Source organism: Heterocephalus glaber, unplaced genomic scaffold (genome assembly GCF_053883595.1).
Source record: "Heterocephalus glaber isolate CG9 unplaced genomic scaffold, H.glaber_assembly_v1.0 deba00001460, whole genome shotgun sequence".
NCBI lineage: Eukaryota > Metazoa > Chordata > Mammalia > Rodentia > Bathyergidae > Heterocephalus > Heterocephalus glaber.
The window spans coordinates 11,391,574-11,408,781 of record NW_028258307.1 but is presented as its reverse complement, the minus strand read 5'-3'; the positions used below and the strand labels follow the sequence as shown (position 1 = coordinate 11,408,781).

General features: G+C 35.5%; 1 protein-coding gene across 12 annotated transcripts in view; it reads right to left on the bottom strand.

The window, feature by feature from the left end:
• Psd3 (pleckstrin and Sec7 domain containing 3) overlaps positions 1-17,208 on the bottom strand; it is a 517,630-nt gene that overhangs the window by 90,197 nt on the left and 410,225 nt on the right. For all 12 annotated transcript variants that reach the window (XM_004848243.4, XM_021261216.2, XM_021261217.2 and 9 more), the window contains one exon: positions 8,005-8,198. In XM_004848243.4, the coding sequence (XP_004848300.3) occupies positions 8,005-8,198 (194 nt within the window). The remainder of the gene's footprint in view (positions 1-8,004; positions 8,199-17,208) is intronic.

The following is a 17,208-nucleotide window of genomic DNA, read 5'->3' as shown; positions in this document are numbered from 1 at the left end:
TTTCTTAAAATTTTAAGAAATCCTCTACCCAAAGATCATAGAGTTAATTGTTCTACATTTTCTTCTAAAAATCTTTGGGTTTTATTTCTTAAACTTTTACATTTAATCCACCTGAGACATTTTTATGTTAGGACTCAGGTAAACAATAGATACACCCACACTGCACACACAGCACGTACCTCTCCGCACCATTTACAGAAGCACTCTTGTGGTCCCTAATTATCTAAATTACTTCCTATGTCATACAGCAAGTTTTCATAAATACTAGAGACTGCTGCTTTCTCCTTTCCATTGTAATGTCTTCTATTTATATCTCGTGATCTGGGAAAATGTCATCATGCCCCAAAGTACTTCTTCCTCTCAATTTTCAACATTTTATTTGATACCTTAGCTAATAGTATATTATTTAAAGCTTGATAGTGATTTATAAATTTTAAGTATACACCCATATGTAAATCCTATACTTGATCTTAGCCAAAAGCCTGAGAAGAAATTGTAAATTCTATATATTACACACATATGTAAATTCATTGGGGAACAGAGACTATGTTTAATACAGGTCTTTAAAATACATATTTATGAATTCAAAGAATTCTTAATTGATGTAGAAAATAAAAATTCATTACTTTAACCTTATATAGGCTGTAGTAGTAAAAATTACATAGGCACTTCATTACGACCTAAGTTTTCTACTAAGTATAGCATTATGTATAGTGTTCCGTATTGGCCAACTCCTCATGCATGCTGTGTTAGTCTAGGTTGCGGAGTCGGTATCTTAAATGATTCTGAAATCAGAAAAGTAGCAATTATTGTATGGGTAGGCTATTACATGGCTGTAAGGGCCTGTGGAAACTGTGGTAAACCAGAAAAAACCTAAGTAAATTAATGCTATTCAAGCTCTTAAAAGCACTATATTGATCACCAAGTAAAAGAGAAATGTTCAAACTCTACTGCTTTAGCTTGAGACTTCCAGTCATCTAAATGCCTACTACAAAGTGACACACTGCATCAAACACACAAGATAAATGGAACTTACATGTTTTCTAAGCACTTTCCACATAGAGATTGCTTTTGACAATATGCTACAATTAGTTTCAGACTGTGGTCCCCCAAGATGCTATACTACAGCCTTAGCTAAAATGTTTAAGATTAATTTCATCACCTGTGAAGTTTGGATAAAATTATCTGTTTCATAGCATAAAGACTAAATGATTTAAATACGAACTGCTTACTGGAAAGCTCTGATGCTGAGTAATCATTTAATCATGACTGATCATTTAAAACATTAATATTCTGGATATACTGTTTGCCATCACTTTCTTGGTATTTTAAAGTATTTAACAACGGATTGATAAATGTTAGGTATTCCGAAACCCCAGCAAGAACAAGCTCCCTCCCCCTTCCCCCGTCCTCCTCCCTAACTGCGAACAGAACAGGGACTTTCTGGATAACCCCTCCTAGTTAATGGCCTTTTCTGCCTCACCGGTTTCCTGACCAACAGTTCCCCTAACATAGGGACTTCCGGGAGCCTGTCACTCCATCCCACCAGATGTTCCCCTAAGATACGGACTTCCGGGAGCCTGTCACTCCATCCCCCAACCAAAACTTGTTGCTATATGCCCTAACCGCAAACACCCACCCCCACCAATGGACTATGTGCTCTCCCACATGCAAGAACCCCATATAAGCCTCCAGCTCAGCTCCTGCTGCTGCTGGTCTCTCTTTTGTGGGTCAGCCCGGCAGGCTGCAGACTGCCACCCCAATAAAGCTTGCTTGAACATTCATGTGCCCCACCTTTTCGGCGACCCTTTCAATAAAACTAAGAGTTTCTATCAAAATTTTTTACTCTAAGTGACAAAACCAAGAAGGTACATTTTTTTCCCCCAAATTTGACTTTTCAAAGCTTTCTCCTAATGTCAGATTTAATGATTCTGGTAAACATAAAACTTCTATGTGAGATACAGCACTTAACTTTTAATTATGATTTGTCTCCTGCAGGTAGAAATTTTGTAAGATGAACACATCTTTAAAAGACAAAAAAAAAAAGTAACCAAAAAACCTCCAAGGTTTAAGACACATTTATAAAAATAATTATGGATGCAATCTGAAAAAGTATTCAGCCTTGAGTGGAACAAGTGGTCCCTTCAAGACAAGATAGTCAATGTTTTATGGAAAAGTAATCTTTCTATAGGACTCTCAATCTTTACTTATTTTAAAAACTTGTGGCAACATCTGTCATTACAGAGCATGGTCATGTTTACATACATGTCCGAATGTAAAACAACTCTAGCTATATTCACACCAAACTCAAATAAAAGTCTACACGCTTGGAAAAAGTATCATCTTGCAGACTTCTCAAAATTATTTATTTCTCTTACCCATGAAAGCACCACTGCTATTTTGATTTTTTTTCTGCTAAACTGGATTTGTACTGCAAATAAAAAGTGATATATTTATTGTACATTAAATAGGAATACTTAATTTAAAATATCTCTCAGACTTGCTTATAATGACAATCTCCCAAAACAGAAAGTGAGTTCTGGAATTCTGGTACTTTTCCAAGTAGCAGCAGCAGCCTAACACTTAGAAAAGGCAGCTTAACCCAATATGACTGCAAGCAGGGGAATGAGGAAGAGAAGCTTAGGTGGGAAGGAAACAAATCCCTTTCTGGATCTCCAAGTACATATCTAAAGGCTTGCTTACATCCTGCCTAGAATTCCTTAACACAGTCAAGGCTCAGTAAATATTAGGTCTTGTGGCCTGAGGCAACTATAAAGACATTTCTTAACAAAAGGGATCGATAAAATCAGTTTAGGGTTTAGTTTCGGCACACTAAAACAACAGCTAGAAAAAATTATACATATATAACTTTTAGACTTTATTTAACAGTATCACTGGACTGTATTTCTGAAGAGGTAGAGACAAATGAGGCAAGACCACCTTACTGCTTGAATAAAGTTGCTCAGCTCCAGCAGTGAGTTTGAAGTCATGCAGAGCTGAGGACTTAAAGAGGGAGTCTGGTGAGCCTGAGGGACTAGAATTCCTAAGGAGGAGGAAAACGGGAGAAGTTTGCAAAGAGACCCAAGGTACTCCTGAGTCTTGGCCAGAACACTGACTTGAGCACCAGGGAAAGGAAATGTGCCAGCGTGGGAAAGAACCACCAACAAGTAGTGAGATGAACAATTTCAGAGTTCACACAGGGTCAGGAATAGTTTGTGGTTTCGTTAGCCAGAGTGGGCAGAGTTTATAACACACGGTGGGTGCATTGCGTAGTCTGAAGATGAGCAATGGCGCCTTCCTAATGGAACTAAGCCAGTTCCCAAGGAGAGGCTGCTCTGGATCCAAGATTACAAAAGATACAGGCAAGCACCTAAAGGATTCCATTAATCAGCAAGATCCTGACCTAAGGACTAGAAGAAAATCCAACATTTTAAAAAGAAATGCAACTAAATTTAAGGCTTACCAAATGAAAACCTTAAAATATGTGACACTGAAAGATGACTAGATATAAAAAATAAAAGGAAGTTATGGATTATAGTATTAACTAATAAATGGGAAAAAAATGAACCACTGTTTAACAGCCCTGGAAATGACACAGAGGAAGGGATTTGAAGACTTTAAAACAGGAATTAAAAATATAATAAATGTACTCAAGGACATTAAGAAAACATGAACTTGCTAAGGAGAAATGGAGGATAAAAAACAGATTCCACATATACTTCCAAAGAAATATTACATGTATGAAATGAAAATTACTATAGTAAATTCAAACTATTTTAATAATTTTTAAAAAAGAGTTGGCCCTTGGGAATAGCACCAAGACCTCTAACCCACAGGAAACAAGTCTCAGAAAGAAGGTGGGTGCTTTAAGAAATAATGGCTGAGGGCCGGGGATTTAGCTCAGTGGTTCCGGCGCCTGCCTCGCAAGCGCAAGGTCCCGAGTTCGATCCCTGGTACCAAAAAAAAAAAAAAAGAAAAAGAAATAATGGCTGAAAATCTTCCAAAATTGGAGAAAATATAAACCAGTAAATCTAAGAACCTCAAAAACAAAGCAAAACAAAAACATAACCTAATGAAAAGTATAATGAGGTACCCTATATGATACAAACTTGCTGGACACCAGAGATAAAGAACAATTCTAAAAGCTTGGAAACAGAAGAACAAAGTTAAGAATGAAAAGACTTCCGGTCTGAAATCACACAGGGCAGTGAAGAATGGAGCAACATTTCTACATTATTGAAAGTAAAAGAAAAAAGCAACTATCCCCAAATTTGAAACCCACTGGACACAAATGTATAAAATTAAGGTAAAACATGCAGACTTTCTCAGACTGATAAAACACAATAAAATGTCTCAACCACAAACATGAAGATAAATGTAAAAAGCACGTTTCTGTTTAAAGAAAAATATTACCAATATATTACTGTTAGTTTTATAATTTATACAAAATTTTAAAAAGTGACAAAGCACAAAGGCTAGGGAAAGAGAAAGAAAAACAACCAGTACAAGGATCTTAAAATATATACAACGTGGTATAATTTGAAGGTAGGCAAATAGGTAGGCAGTAAATCCTACAACCACCACTAACACAAATAAAGAGGTATAGCTAATGAATCAGTAAAGAAAAACAGGACCATAAAAGATAATCCAAATAAGGAAGAGGAAAGATGAACAGATGGAATAAATAAAAATCAAACACCAAAATGGCAGATGTAAAGTTAAGTATATCAACAATTACTGTAAGTGTAATCAGTCTACACACTGTAATTAAAAAGCAAAGATTCTAAAGCCCACCAATATACCACACAAAAGAAGACATTTTTAAAGACAAAATTATAGATTAATAAACATTGGAGAAAAATGTTCTATTGCATGCAAAATCTAAAAAGAAGCTCAAGTGGCTTTAGGAATTTTAGAATAAGTAATCTTTAAATAAAGAATGTGACTAGGTATAAAAAGAGTCCTTTCATAATGACAAAAGGGTCAATTTGCCAAGAGGACAAATACTTAGCTGGCAGGAATGCAGAACTGTAAAGGCATGTTGGAAATTTCTAGTAAACATACACTGAGCATATACCCTAACATCTTATTCCCTCACTGCTAGGCAACTTCTAAAAAGAAATAAAAACTTAGGGACACACAGATAAATAAATATATATATATATATATATATATATATATATATATATATATATATAAATGTTCAAATCAGCTTCATTTTATAGTAGTCAAAACACTAGAAACAACCCAAATGGCTAGCTGGTGAGTGGATAAACTGGGCTGTTGAAACGATAGGATGCTATGCAACTGTACAGAGGGACAAGCTACTAGTTCACACAATGCACAACATCATAGGTGACTCTGCAAAGAATCATCCCAAATAAAAGAAACTAGGCACAAAACATTATGATATTTCAAATTCCAATTATTGCAATTCTAGAAAAGGTAATAATATGGAATCCAAAGACAAAAAAAGTCCATGTCATGGGCTGGAGTTAGAGGAAAAGGAATTAACTACAAAAGGTACCACAGAACGTTTTCCAGAAATGGTAATATTATTTATCTTGATTGTGATGGTGGTTATATAACTATATGCCGTTTTTTTCAAAGCTCAAACTATACATTTTACATTGTTGAATTTTAGCTTAAGCAAATTATTATTAGAAATCATGCATTTCCCTGATATTAGAAAAGCTGAATAATCTGCCCACGCTGAAGTGATTTGGAAACCATGGGAAGTTGGGGACAGACAGGCAAAGCCTGAGGAATTAAAGAAGCTGAACCTTTTTTAGGGTCCTCTCAATACCTGCCTTGAAGAGAGGAGAAAACTCCTTCAGTGGTAAAGCAATCTATTCATGTATTTTTACATCTGTCCTGAAGCAGGAGTGGAGGGAAAACAGAGTAAGGGTGGGTTTCTTTGAAACTAGGAACTAGGCAGAACTTCTTGCTAAAAACAAAAACAAAAACCCAGCCCTAGGATACTCAGAATTGCCCTAACCAACCAGAAACTATGAAGGTAATTAACTAAGGCCTGAAAGGGTTGTATGGACAGGTTTAGTAGTGCATGCCTGTGATCTCAGCTATTTTGGAGGCTGAGGCAGGAGAGTTGCCAGTTTGACAACAACCTGGGCAATTCAGTGAGCCTCTAACTCAAAAATAAAATAAAAAGGACTAGGGATATAGCTCAGAACTTCCTGGAGTCAAAACTCTCAGTACAGCAAAGCGGAGGGGAATGTGGAAGTTTATACTGGCAGGGAAACTTCTATCTTGGCTCCCAGCTCTGTAACTACTGAATTGTTAAGCAATTCTGGGGTTTGCAGTGGAGTCTTAGGGGAAAATGGGTGCAGCAGAGCAGTTCTCTCCAGTTAGTCTTAGATGGGAGCCCGGAAAACAAGGGACAAAGAAAACTTCACCTACTGCAGAAACCAAGGAGACTCTTTGCAAATTGGCCAATGAAATCAACCACATGGGTTGGCTCTGTTGTCCTCCTCCAGCAGGACTGAGCACGGGCTTTGAAGCACTGGGAGCTGCTTTGCTTCCTTTTTGCCTGTTCTTGAGCTGGCATTTTAAACTGCGGTTACTCTGGTTTTTTGCTTCCAGAACTTTACATGCATTAGATATGGCAGGTAATTCTATATCTCTCATTTTTCTTAGAGATCAAATCTATATCCATACCTGAATGGAGAATATAGACCCAACACACCAATCTTGGCCTTGGAGACAGACACCACAGCTGGACAGGGTGTGTGGCGGAGAGTTGAGGGAGAATGAAAAACTGTACCGTGTTCAGCTAATGCGCTGTTTGGTTTCCATGCATGGAGCAGGGTGTGTATGCATGTGGGGTCAAAGGGGTGGCTATTTTTGAGGCTACAGCAACTCTCTTTCTTTGAGACCTGTATTGTATTTCTTCTCGAGGGAACTTTGGTCTTATTGCAACTAACTGGTTGCTGACAGGATTTAATCCCCTCAGTACAAATCAAAATCTTGTCTCAGAATATACTAAATTAAAAGTTAAGGAAGAATTAGAATCTTCTTTGGTGCCATAACTGAGCATGTGATCTCTAATTCCACTAATAGCCAAGAATCCAACTATGGACAAAGAGTCCCATTTGAAAGAATAAAGCTAACAGGTAAGCTGGTGTGCTGGTGCACACCTGTAATGGCAACAATTAGGAGGCTGAAGCAGCAGGATCCTGATGGGCCTGAGTTCAAGGCTAGCCTGGGCTACATAGTTGAGACCCTGTCTCCAAAAATTGACAAACCAAACCAAACAAAAAGCTATCATACCAAATTATGCAGAAAGAGATGGAATGAAGTATTTCTCCCCAGCTAGTGTCTAAGGTGCCCAGGAAATATGGGAGAGGTACGCCTAAAGAACCCGGAAAGATTAAGAAACTTGCTTAACATTGTACGTCAGTTTCCTAAGTCAGTTTCAAGGGTGCCAGCACCAGTTTTTCTTGCTGCAGCCTAACAGAATATGCTAACACCTTAGAAAGAGAGAGAGCTCAGCTATGGATAGAAACTCTGAACCTTCTCTTCACTCCATGTCTGTCTGTAGGTGGGGAGCAACACCCCAGAGGTAAAGCCTACGAGTTTTAGCATCTATGTCAATTCTCTTATCTCGTTCAACTGTGTCACATTATTATTTCACTTTCTGCAAAGACTGTTCTGCGTTAACATACTCCATTTCTCTGAGACTTCAAACACCATCATTTACAAGATAAACATGCCTCACTCTTCACAGAGAAATCTGGAGGCTACACACAGATGTCCTTCAATTTCCCGATACTAACTGCACCTTGCTCTCCTACATATCACCAGGCAAGTTTCGATTTAGAGGCTTGCTTAAACTTTAAGAATACTTCTCTAAATATATTTATACATCATATATATATATATTTAAAATTTTTTTCTTTCTTGATTTTATTTCAGAAAAATTCACTACAAACTTTGCACCTAAAGATGAGATAAATGAAACTGAAAATGACAACAAGTGATGCTTACTCTTCTTTCCATCCATATCTGCATGGATTTTCCGAGCCAAGAACCCGCTTTTGTACACAGCAGCATTTGGGTCATGAGGAATGTCCAAGAACGGGTTAGTCGTGCTCCCGATGCGGCTGATGGTCTTTGGGTGTGTTCCATTAGCCTTCTCATCAGTACCTTCTGAGGGAGATTTCTTTTTCTCTTCATCGTCTCTGAAAGGAAGAAGACACAAAGGCTGAGCCATGCATCTACCACAATATCCACTGAAAGAAACCAGAGGACAAACCTTTTTGCTTTGTCATGGCCTACCAGTCTTCATAACAACCACCATAACAGTTACCATTTATGGAGGGTCTCTTATTGCCAGCTCTTAATGATCATGATAATCTTGCAAGACTAATATCAGTATTCGATATTATAGATAAGAAAACAGTGGGTTCAAAAAATACATACCCAAGACCAAAGAGAAAAAAAAAAGACAATGAGGGTAGGATCGTCAAATTTCTAAAGCCTTTTCTCTATTTGCCTAGTATTAATAATGCTTTCATGTTTGTTTCTTTTCCAACAGCTTTTTGACAGGGATTATGATTTTTGAATTTTGTAATTTTGCAGGGTCTAGCATAGTGGTTGACATATAGGAAACCTAACAAAAAATTATAGATTGAGCCCAGTGAATAACTATATCTGCCAAATAACCAGGCTAATTCCTATTATCAAAGGCCCCAGGTGAAGCTGCCAGCAGTCAAGGACGATAGAGCCATGCATAATGCTTTGGCGTTTTATATGTGCTACGTATTGCGACTACCATAAAGGTTTGGTGCGTCCTATCAGGAGAAGCCCTATTTGCCTTGCCCACTTTCCTGAGTCAGTGTTACTTCAAAAACAGCAAATTTAAATCTGAAATCATAACACACAATAAGCATAGAGGAGGCAGAAGACGGATGTTTGCATTCGGTTAGTAAAGGGGAGGGAAGTGTGGAAGAAAGCTAACAAGCTCTAATATATGGTTGGAAAACAAAACATCATAACAAAAGCATTTATTTTAGCCCAGCTACTCCAATATCCAGATTTTTTTAAAATTAAACTCTCGGTTATATTTTTATATTAAACTTCAATTATTGAATCTTTTATTAAAACTTCAAAATAACCAGAAAAATATATTGTAAATAAATCATAAAGTAAATAAATCATTAAAAATGTTTAAGCATGATAGTGGTCATACAAAAACAGCCTTTTTGCTCCATTGGTATTTTGTAAATAACTGTGAGAGGTATGAAAGTAAAACTGAACTTACTGTACAATAATTTTAAGCTTAAAAGATAGTACACTGAGTTTCCATGTGCCCAGCTTCACCTGTTAACATTTTCTGTAACTGCAATAAATTTTCTAAACTAAGAAATTGACATTAGTAAAATAATATGAATTAATCTGAGATTTTCTTTAGCATTTCCCAGCTTTTTCAAACTATTTTTCTATTTTAGAACCATATCCATGATCTCACAGTGCATTTAGTTGTCAGGTCTTCTGGTCTATAACAGTGAATCCTTCCTGGTCCTATGTGACCTGGACATTTTGAAGACCACTGGATAACTGTTTTGCAAATTATCTTCAGCTTAGGCTTGTTTTACGTTTTCTCATGACTAGATGATGGCTCCATTTTTGGGGCACAACACAGATGATGTACCCATCTTGGTGTACCAGACCTAAGTGGTATGGGTTTGCAGCGATATTAACCATGATTACTTGGTTAAAGTAACATCTGACAGGATTTTATTCTACAAATTTACTATTTTCTTTTGTAAATGTTTTGGGGAGATGTTTTGTTAAGTATGAAAGCACCTTTTTCTTCTTTTCTTTTTTACTCACTAACATTAACAATCATAAATGGATCTTTGCCTATAAAATAAAATCATTTATTTTACATTCTTCTCCAAATGTGTAAATGTGGATATTTACAACACTTTTTGGTCTTTCCCTAGCAATCACATACTTAAGTGTCTTCCATGACCATAATCTTGTCTTTCCTAGAATGGCATATCAATGGCTACTTTCATTTTACAAAATGCATTTAAAATTCATCCATATTGTCATGTGAATCAATAGTTTGTTCTCCATGATTGTGTAGCACTATTTCATTTTATGAATACACCAGTTTTTTCAGCTATACTAGTTTTTTCACCTAGTTTCTAGTTTTATATTTTTAAAATACAGAATTATTTGTGCTTGCAAACACCACCTTGACAACAATATCAAGTATAGTACAATAAATCTTTCATAGATTGGAATCAATCCATTCCAGAAAGGAGATTTCTAGCTTTCAAATAAATTATTCTATAGTTGTCAGTAAGTTTCATACTGTTATAGCCCATAGCCAACATCATAGTCAGTGGGGGAAAGTTGAAAGATTCTCTTCTAACATCAGAAACAGCTAAGAGATGTCAATACATGCTACTTCTATTCAATACAGGACTGGAAGTCCTAGTTAGAGCAATTAGAGAAGATGAAATAAAAAGGCATCCAATCCAACTAGGAAAAGAAGTAAAATTGTGTCAGTGTGCTGATGATAGGATCTTATATACAGGAAATCCTAAGGACTTCACCAAAAAACATAGACCTGATAAACTCAGTAAAATTGCAGGTTATAAAATCAACATACAAAAATCGGTAGTGTTTCTACATAGTAATAACAAACATTCTGAAAAAGAAATTAAGAAAGCAATTCCCTTTACAGTAGCATCCAAAAAATTAATCAGGAGTAAATTTAACCAAGAAGGTGAAAGATTTTTTACACTGAAAACTATGAAAGAAATTGAAGAAAACATGATCAAATGAAGTTATCCCATGTTCATGTACTGGCCAAATTAATATTATTAAAATATCAATCCTACCCAAAGGGGGCTTTGGGATTCAATACAGACCCTATCAAAATTTCAATGTTATTTAGCAGAGAAATAGAAAAATAATCCTAATATTCCCATGAATCCAGAAAAGACTCTGGATAGCCAAATCAGAGCAGAAAGAACAAAGCTGTAGGTACCATACTCCCAGATCTGAAAATACAATCATCCTTTAGTAGTAAGGGGGCAGTTGTTTCAGGACTCACCATGGACACCAAATCTGCAGGTGCAAGTTCCTCATATTAAATGGTGCAATATTTGTACATAACCTATGCACATCCTCCTGTGTACTTTACACCATCTCTACATTACTTATGTGAATGTAATGTACATTCTGTGTAAATAGCTGTTATACTGTATTGTTAGGAGGTAACGAAAAAAGTCTATACATGTCCAAAACATACACAGGTTCTTTTCAAATTTTCACTCTGAGGGGCCAGGAATTTAGCTCAGTGGTTTCACTGCCTGCTCTGTAGGTGCAAGGACTTGAGTTCGATCACCAGTACCAAAAAAAAAATGTTCACTCCGGGATTGGCTGAATCTACAGATGCCACATCTACAGATATGGAAGGCTGACTGTATACTATAAAGTTGTTGTGATCAGAACAGTAATGATAATAAAAACAGAAACACTGCGCCAGTCAACCTTGGCTCTCAACTTGATGAGATTAAGAGACCCTTGGAGAGGTGACTGGACAGTGAGAGCACTAACTTCATCAATGAGATGAATGGGCTAGTATGAAGTGGGGCCCAGTTGGAGGAAGGGGGCCATGAAGGCGTCAGTTTGGGGACTAAATGTGACTCCTTTAAGAGTTCCTTCTCATTTCTCTACTTTGCAGATACCATATGTTATGCAGGTTCCTTCTGCCACACTTTCCCACCATGATATTCCCACCTGAGAGCCAGCTGACCATGGACTGAAGCCTCTGAAACCGTGGGCCAAAATAAATCTCTCCCCTAGTTGTGTCAGGAATTTTGTCCCATTAACAGGAAGGCTAACCAATATACACAGTAATAAATGGAAAAGGATAGAAAGCCCACAAATAAATCCAAATATTTCCCCTCAATTTGTTTTTGACAAAATGCCAAAACACACAATAGAGCAAGGACAGTCTATTAAAACTGGTGATGGGAGAAGTGAATATTGACACATACAATAATTAAATTGGACCCTATTTAACAGCATACACAAAATTCAACTCAAAATGGGTAAAAACTTAAATGTAAGACCTGAAACTGTAAAAGTAGAAGAAGAAAACAGAGGAAGAAAAGCTTCCTAACATTGGTCTGTGCAATTGTTTTTTTTCATAGAGAACTCTAAAAACATAGACAACAAAAGCAAATACAGACAAATGAGATTTTATCAAAATAAAAAGCATAGAAAACATTTAAGAGTGAAGAGACAGCCCCTGAAATGGAAGAAAATATTTGAAAATGACACATCTAAAAGGGGCTTCTATCTATCTATCTATCTATGAGTAAAATAATTCCTTAGCGAGAAAATAATCTGACTTAAAAATTTGTACAGAACATTTCCCAAAAGAGATACAAATGGCTTATAGATAAGTGACAAAAATGTTCAACATCTCTGGCCATTAGAGAAATGTAAATTAAAACAACACTGAAATTTCATCTTATTTCAGAAAGAATAGCTATCATCAAAACATCAAATAATAACAAATGCTGGTGAGGCTGCAGGGGAAAAGGAACCCTTCTCTATTATTGGTAGGAATGTAAACTAGTACAGTCACTATGGAAATCAGTATGGAGATTCCTCAAAAAAAACTAAACACAGAAATTCCATTCAACCTGACTATTCCCCTTCTAGTGATCTTCCCCAAAGAGTTAAAGACATTATATTACAGTGATACATGTATACCTGTGCTTATAGCAGCACAGTTCATAACAGCTAAATCTTTGAAGCAGTTTATGCATCCATTGAACAGACAAATTGATAAAGAAAATGTAGTTATGTATACATAATGGAATGGTACTCTGCCATAAATGAGGATAAACTTCAGTCATTTGTAGGAAAACAGATGTGCCCTGAGACCATAATGTTAAGTGAAATAAGGAAGACACACAAGTTTAAATATCATGTGGCTTCTCTTGTATGAGAAACCCAAGATATAAATAAAGGGCAAAATAATTAATAGATAATAGGGCCAAGAGAGATAATCTTTTCCAAAAGGGAAGAGGACCAAGAGATGCAGGGAAGGGTGAATGGGGGGTGGATTATAAAAAAGAATTGAGATGTGTTATGAACATGCTCCAATTCCCCAGGAGAAATGTAATGACTATGTACTGTAAACATGTACTAAAATTAATAAAAACTAAGAAAAATTTAAGAGCAGAAAAAACAAAACTACACAATGTCACCTCACATCTGTTAGAATTGTTACTGTCAAAACCAAAAATCGTAAGTTTTAGCAAGGATGTGGGAAAAGGGGAACCCTCACACATTTTTGATGGGAATGTAAATGAGTACAACTGTTAAGAAAAACTGGAGACAAACTATCCACAAGCCTAAAGACAGAATTACCATACAATACAGCAATCACAATTGTGGGTGTATATCCAAAGCATTGACACTGGGCTCTTTCTGTTGAAGGTTTATCTGAGCTTTCTTATTTATTTCAGGGTTATTCCCAGTAGCCGAGATAGGAAAGTAACCACAGTGCCCATGGATGGATGGACAACTGAAGAAGACCTGGCACCTATAGTAGATCTCCCTGGTCTGCTGCTGTCCCTTCTAAGGCACAAGTTAGATCAGCTGTGGTCTAAACAACGGCTTGCATCATCACAAGAGAAAAGGTGGGTACAATACACTGAGAGATTTTGAAAGAGAAAGAGACTGTATTTACAGAACTTTTATTTCTGTATGTTGTTAAAATGGCTGTATTTTATTATTCTTTTCAATCTCTTACTGTGCCCATTTTGTAAATTAAACTTTATCACAGGTGTGTAGTACAGGAGAAAAAAGAGTACAAATATTTTTCAGTACTATCCATAGTTTCAGGCACCCACTGGGAGTATTACAATATATTCCCAGCAGAGAAGAGGGGGTTACTCTATACATGATGGGGTATTACACCGCCTTAATAAAGAAGGTCACCTGGCATTCCTGATGACATGGGTGGAATGCAAGACATTATGCTAAATATAATAAACAATGCTTAGAAGGAATAAAACTGTAAGATCTCATTTATATGTGAAATATAAAAAAGGGGATTTTATAGGAAAAAAAGAGTAAAAAAGTCATTATCAGAGGCTTGGAGAGGAAGGGGAATAGAGACAGGAAAGATGCTGATCAAAGGGTATAAAGCATTATACTGGAGTTATCTTTTAGTGATTCTTCCAGTCTAATGTAGATTAAAATATCACATTGTATTGTATGAACAAACACAATTGCTCTTTGCCAATTAAAATAAGTAAACAAAAGATTCAGTAATGTTATAAATTTAAATGAAAAATAAAAATGCCTTGCAGTGAGAAAATGAATTCCAAGTTCACATTCAAATAGTGTATAGAGGATCACTGTGTTGTAGATCAATTTTTATGTCAGTGCAACTAATTATATAAAGTATTTTTATATTAGCAACCTAAAATCTATTTATTTGAAAATGAATGCATCATCTTCCAACTTTCCTTATAAAAAGTAGGTCCTTATTTTTGCCACTTCATTGCTTTAGATGATTACACTTGATAAACATAATACATACTTTTGATATTGTTTTGATTTACCAAATATTTTTATATAAAGAAACAATTTATAAAAGGCACTTGAAATCCAAGGATATTTTGAAATAATTTTGCCTGCTTCATAAAATAAATTGAGAGCAGAAACAAGTGAATTTTGTGGTCTTTTCTTTTTCATTTTCCATAGAGTGGTATTCAACATTGATTGCACATTTATCATACTGAGAATATAGTTTCTAGTTTAAAAAAGAAAAATAGGACATAGATTAAATAAGAGTGAATGAACTGTTATTTGTTTGACATATTCATAAATCTGCACTTAGTGTTTGGGGATTATTGAGGAGTTAGTAGTTGTCAGTAGAAAAAACAGAATGATTATTTTGGAAATCAGGATACGTTTTGAACATCAAGAACCATAAAAAATACTTATTAGAATAGCCATTGTTCCCAAACTTTTCTTTTAAGCAACTTAATACATTTTTAGAGGGAATAAACAAAACTTTAGTATATGAAGTTGATAAAGCATAATTTTGTTTTGAAATATCCAATGTATAATATTCACTATAAAGCACATAATTTGAAAGGTAGAATAGTCTGTACAAACACACAACTTAGAGATCATGGATTTTATACAACTGTGGCAGTCAGCCTCAATATTCTGTTTTTGAATTTTCAATTGTTATACAGTTTTGTGGACATTCTGATTCATAAACAGAAGTAGCTGCAAGTGACAAATGCTATGTTTTTTATAACCGAATACGCAAACACTGTGTGTTCTTTAACAGTGAGAGGACAATAAAAACTCACATTGAATGCTAAGCCAGAAATCAATATCCTGATGTATAAAACCTATTAAATGTACTTAGTGTATGTAGTTTCAAGTGGAAAACAGCTTAGAACACATATTTAAAACTTAATGTAGTGTCAAAACGGTGTAGAACCCTGAATACTAAGAACACAGAATTTGAAAAGCTCTTCACTATAGAGTTGACACCATAGACAGGTCATGTTTAATACAAATATAATAATCCATTCCTGGAAATCATATATTGGGTAACAAAGGGCTTTATAAGGCTATAATATTAAGAAGGGGAAAAGATATATAAGGTATTAGATATAAACCCCAAATAATTTCCCGCAAAGTAGGTACTGTACTGGTCCAAAAGCAGACATGAAGATCAGGAGAACAGAATGCAGGGATGGTGAACCTTTTAGAGCTTTCCAATGCTAACAAATAGCCAGTTGCGGCTGCCACAAGTTCACCACCACTGGAACAAACCCAAGCACATTCAACTATCTGATCTTCGATGAGGCCAAAAATATACCCTGGAGGAAAGATAGCCACTGTAATAAACAGTGTTGGGAAAACTGGCTATCTATATGCAGAAGATTGAATCTAGGCCCATATTTTTTACCATGTACTAAGCTAATATCAAAATGTATCAAAGATCTAAAAGTTAAAACAGAAATACTTAATCTGCTGGAAAATAAATAGGTAAACTCTTAAAGTCATAGGTGTAATCAGAACTATCTCAACAGAACCCCAACTCCACAAGAAATAGTACCGAGAATCAACACATAGATCATATCAAATTAAAAACTTCTGCATTGCAAAAGAAACCACTAACAGAGTGGAGAGACAACCTACCAAATGGGAAAGATTTTTGCCAGTTATTGCTTAGACAGAGCACTTATATCTAGAATATATATATATATATAATTCAAAAAAAATACAAATGGCCAATAAATACATGGAGTAATGCTCACCACCACTGGCCATTAGAGAAATGCAAATATGAATCACACTACAATTCTACCAAATTCCAGAAAGAATGACCATTATCAAGAAATCATATAACAAAAAAAGCGGGAGAGGCTGAAGGAAAAAAATGAACACTTTTACACTGTTAGTGTTATATAGACTAGTACAATCAGTATGGAAATCAGTATGGAGATTCCTCAAAGAACTAAAAATAGAAATTCCATTTGACCCAGCTATTTTCCTTGTGGGTATCTTCCTGAAAGATGAAAGATACCACGTTACAGTGATATATTCATACTCATGTTTATAGCAGCACAGTTCATAATAGCTAAATCTTGAAAGTGGCTTCTATGTCCATCAACAGATGCACAGATAAAGAAAATGTAGTATTTATACACAAAAGAGTACTACTCTGCTATAAAGGATAATAGCAAAATGGATGCACTTTGAGGACATAATGTTAAGTGAAGTAAATCAGACACACAAGGCTAAATATCACATTGTTTTTCTTATGGGAGAAACCCAAATTATAAATGAAGAGCAAAATAGAAGATAATTGGAAGTAGGGAGACAAATCTTTTGCAAACAAGAATAATATCAAGAGATGGAGGGAGGGGAGCTAGTGAGGACAGAGAGTAGGGAAAGGGGATAGGAAAGGAAATAAGATGCATTTATGTATGTGACCAACTCCACATGAAGAATGTAAACACACACACACACATATATATATATATACATATATACACACATACACATATATAATAGCTGTTGGAAAGTAAAATACTTATAAGTAATCATGTATGATATAAAATGCTTAAAATATTGCTTATATACTACCAAATAATTATGGTTTTAAACAAATGC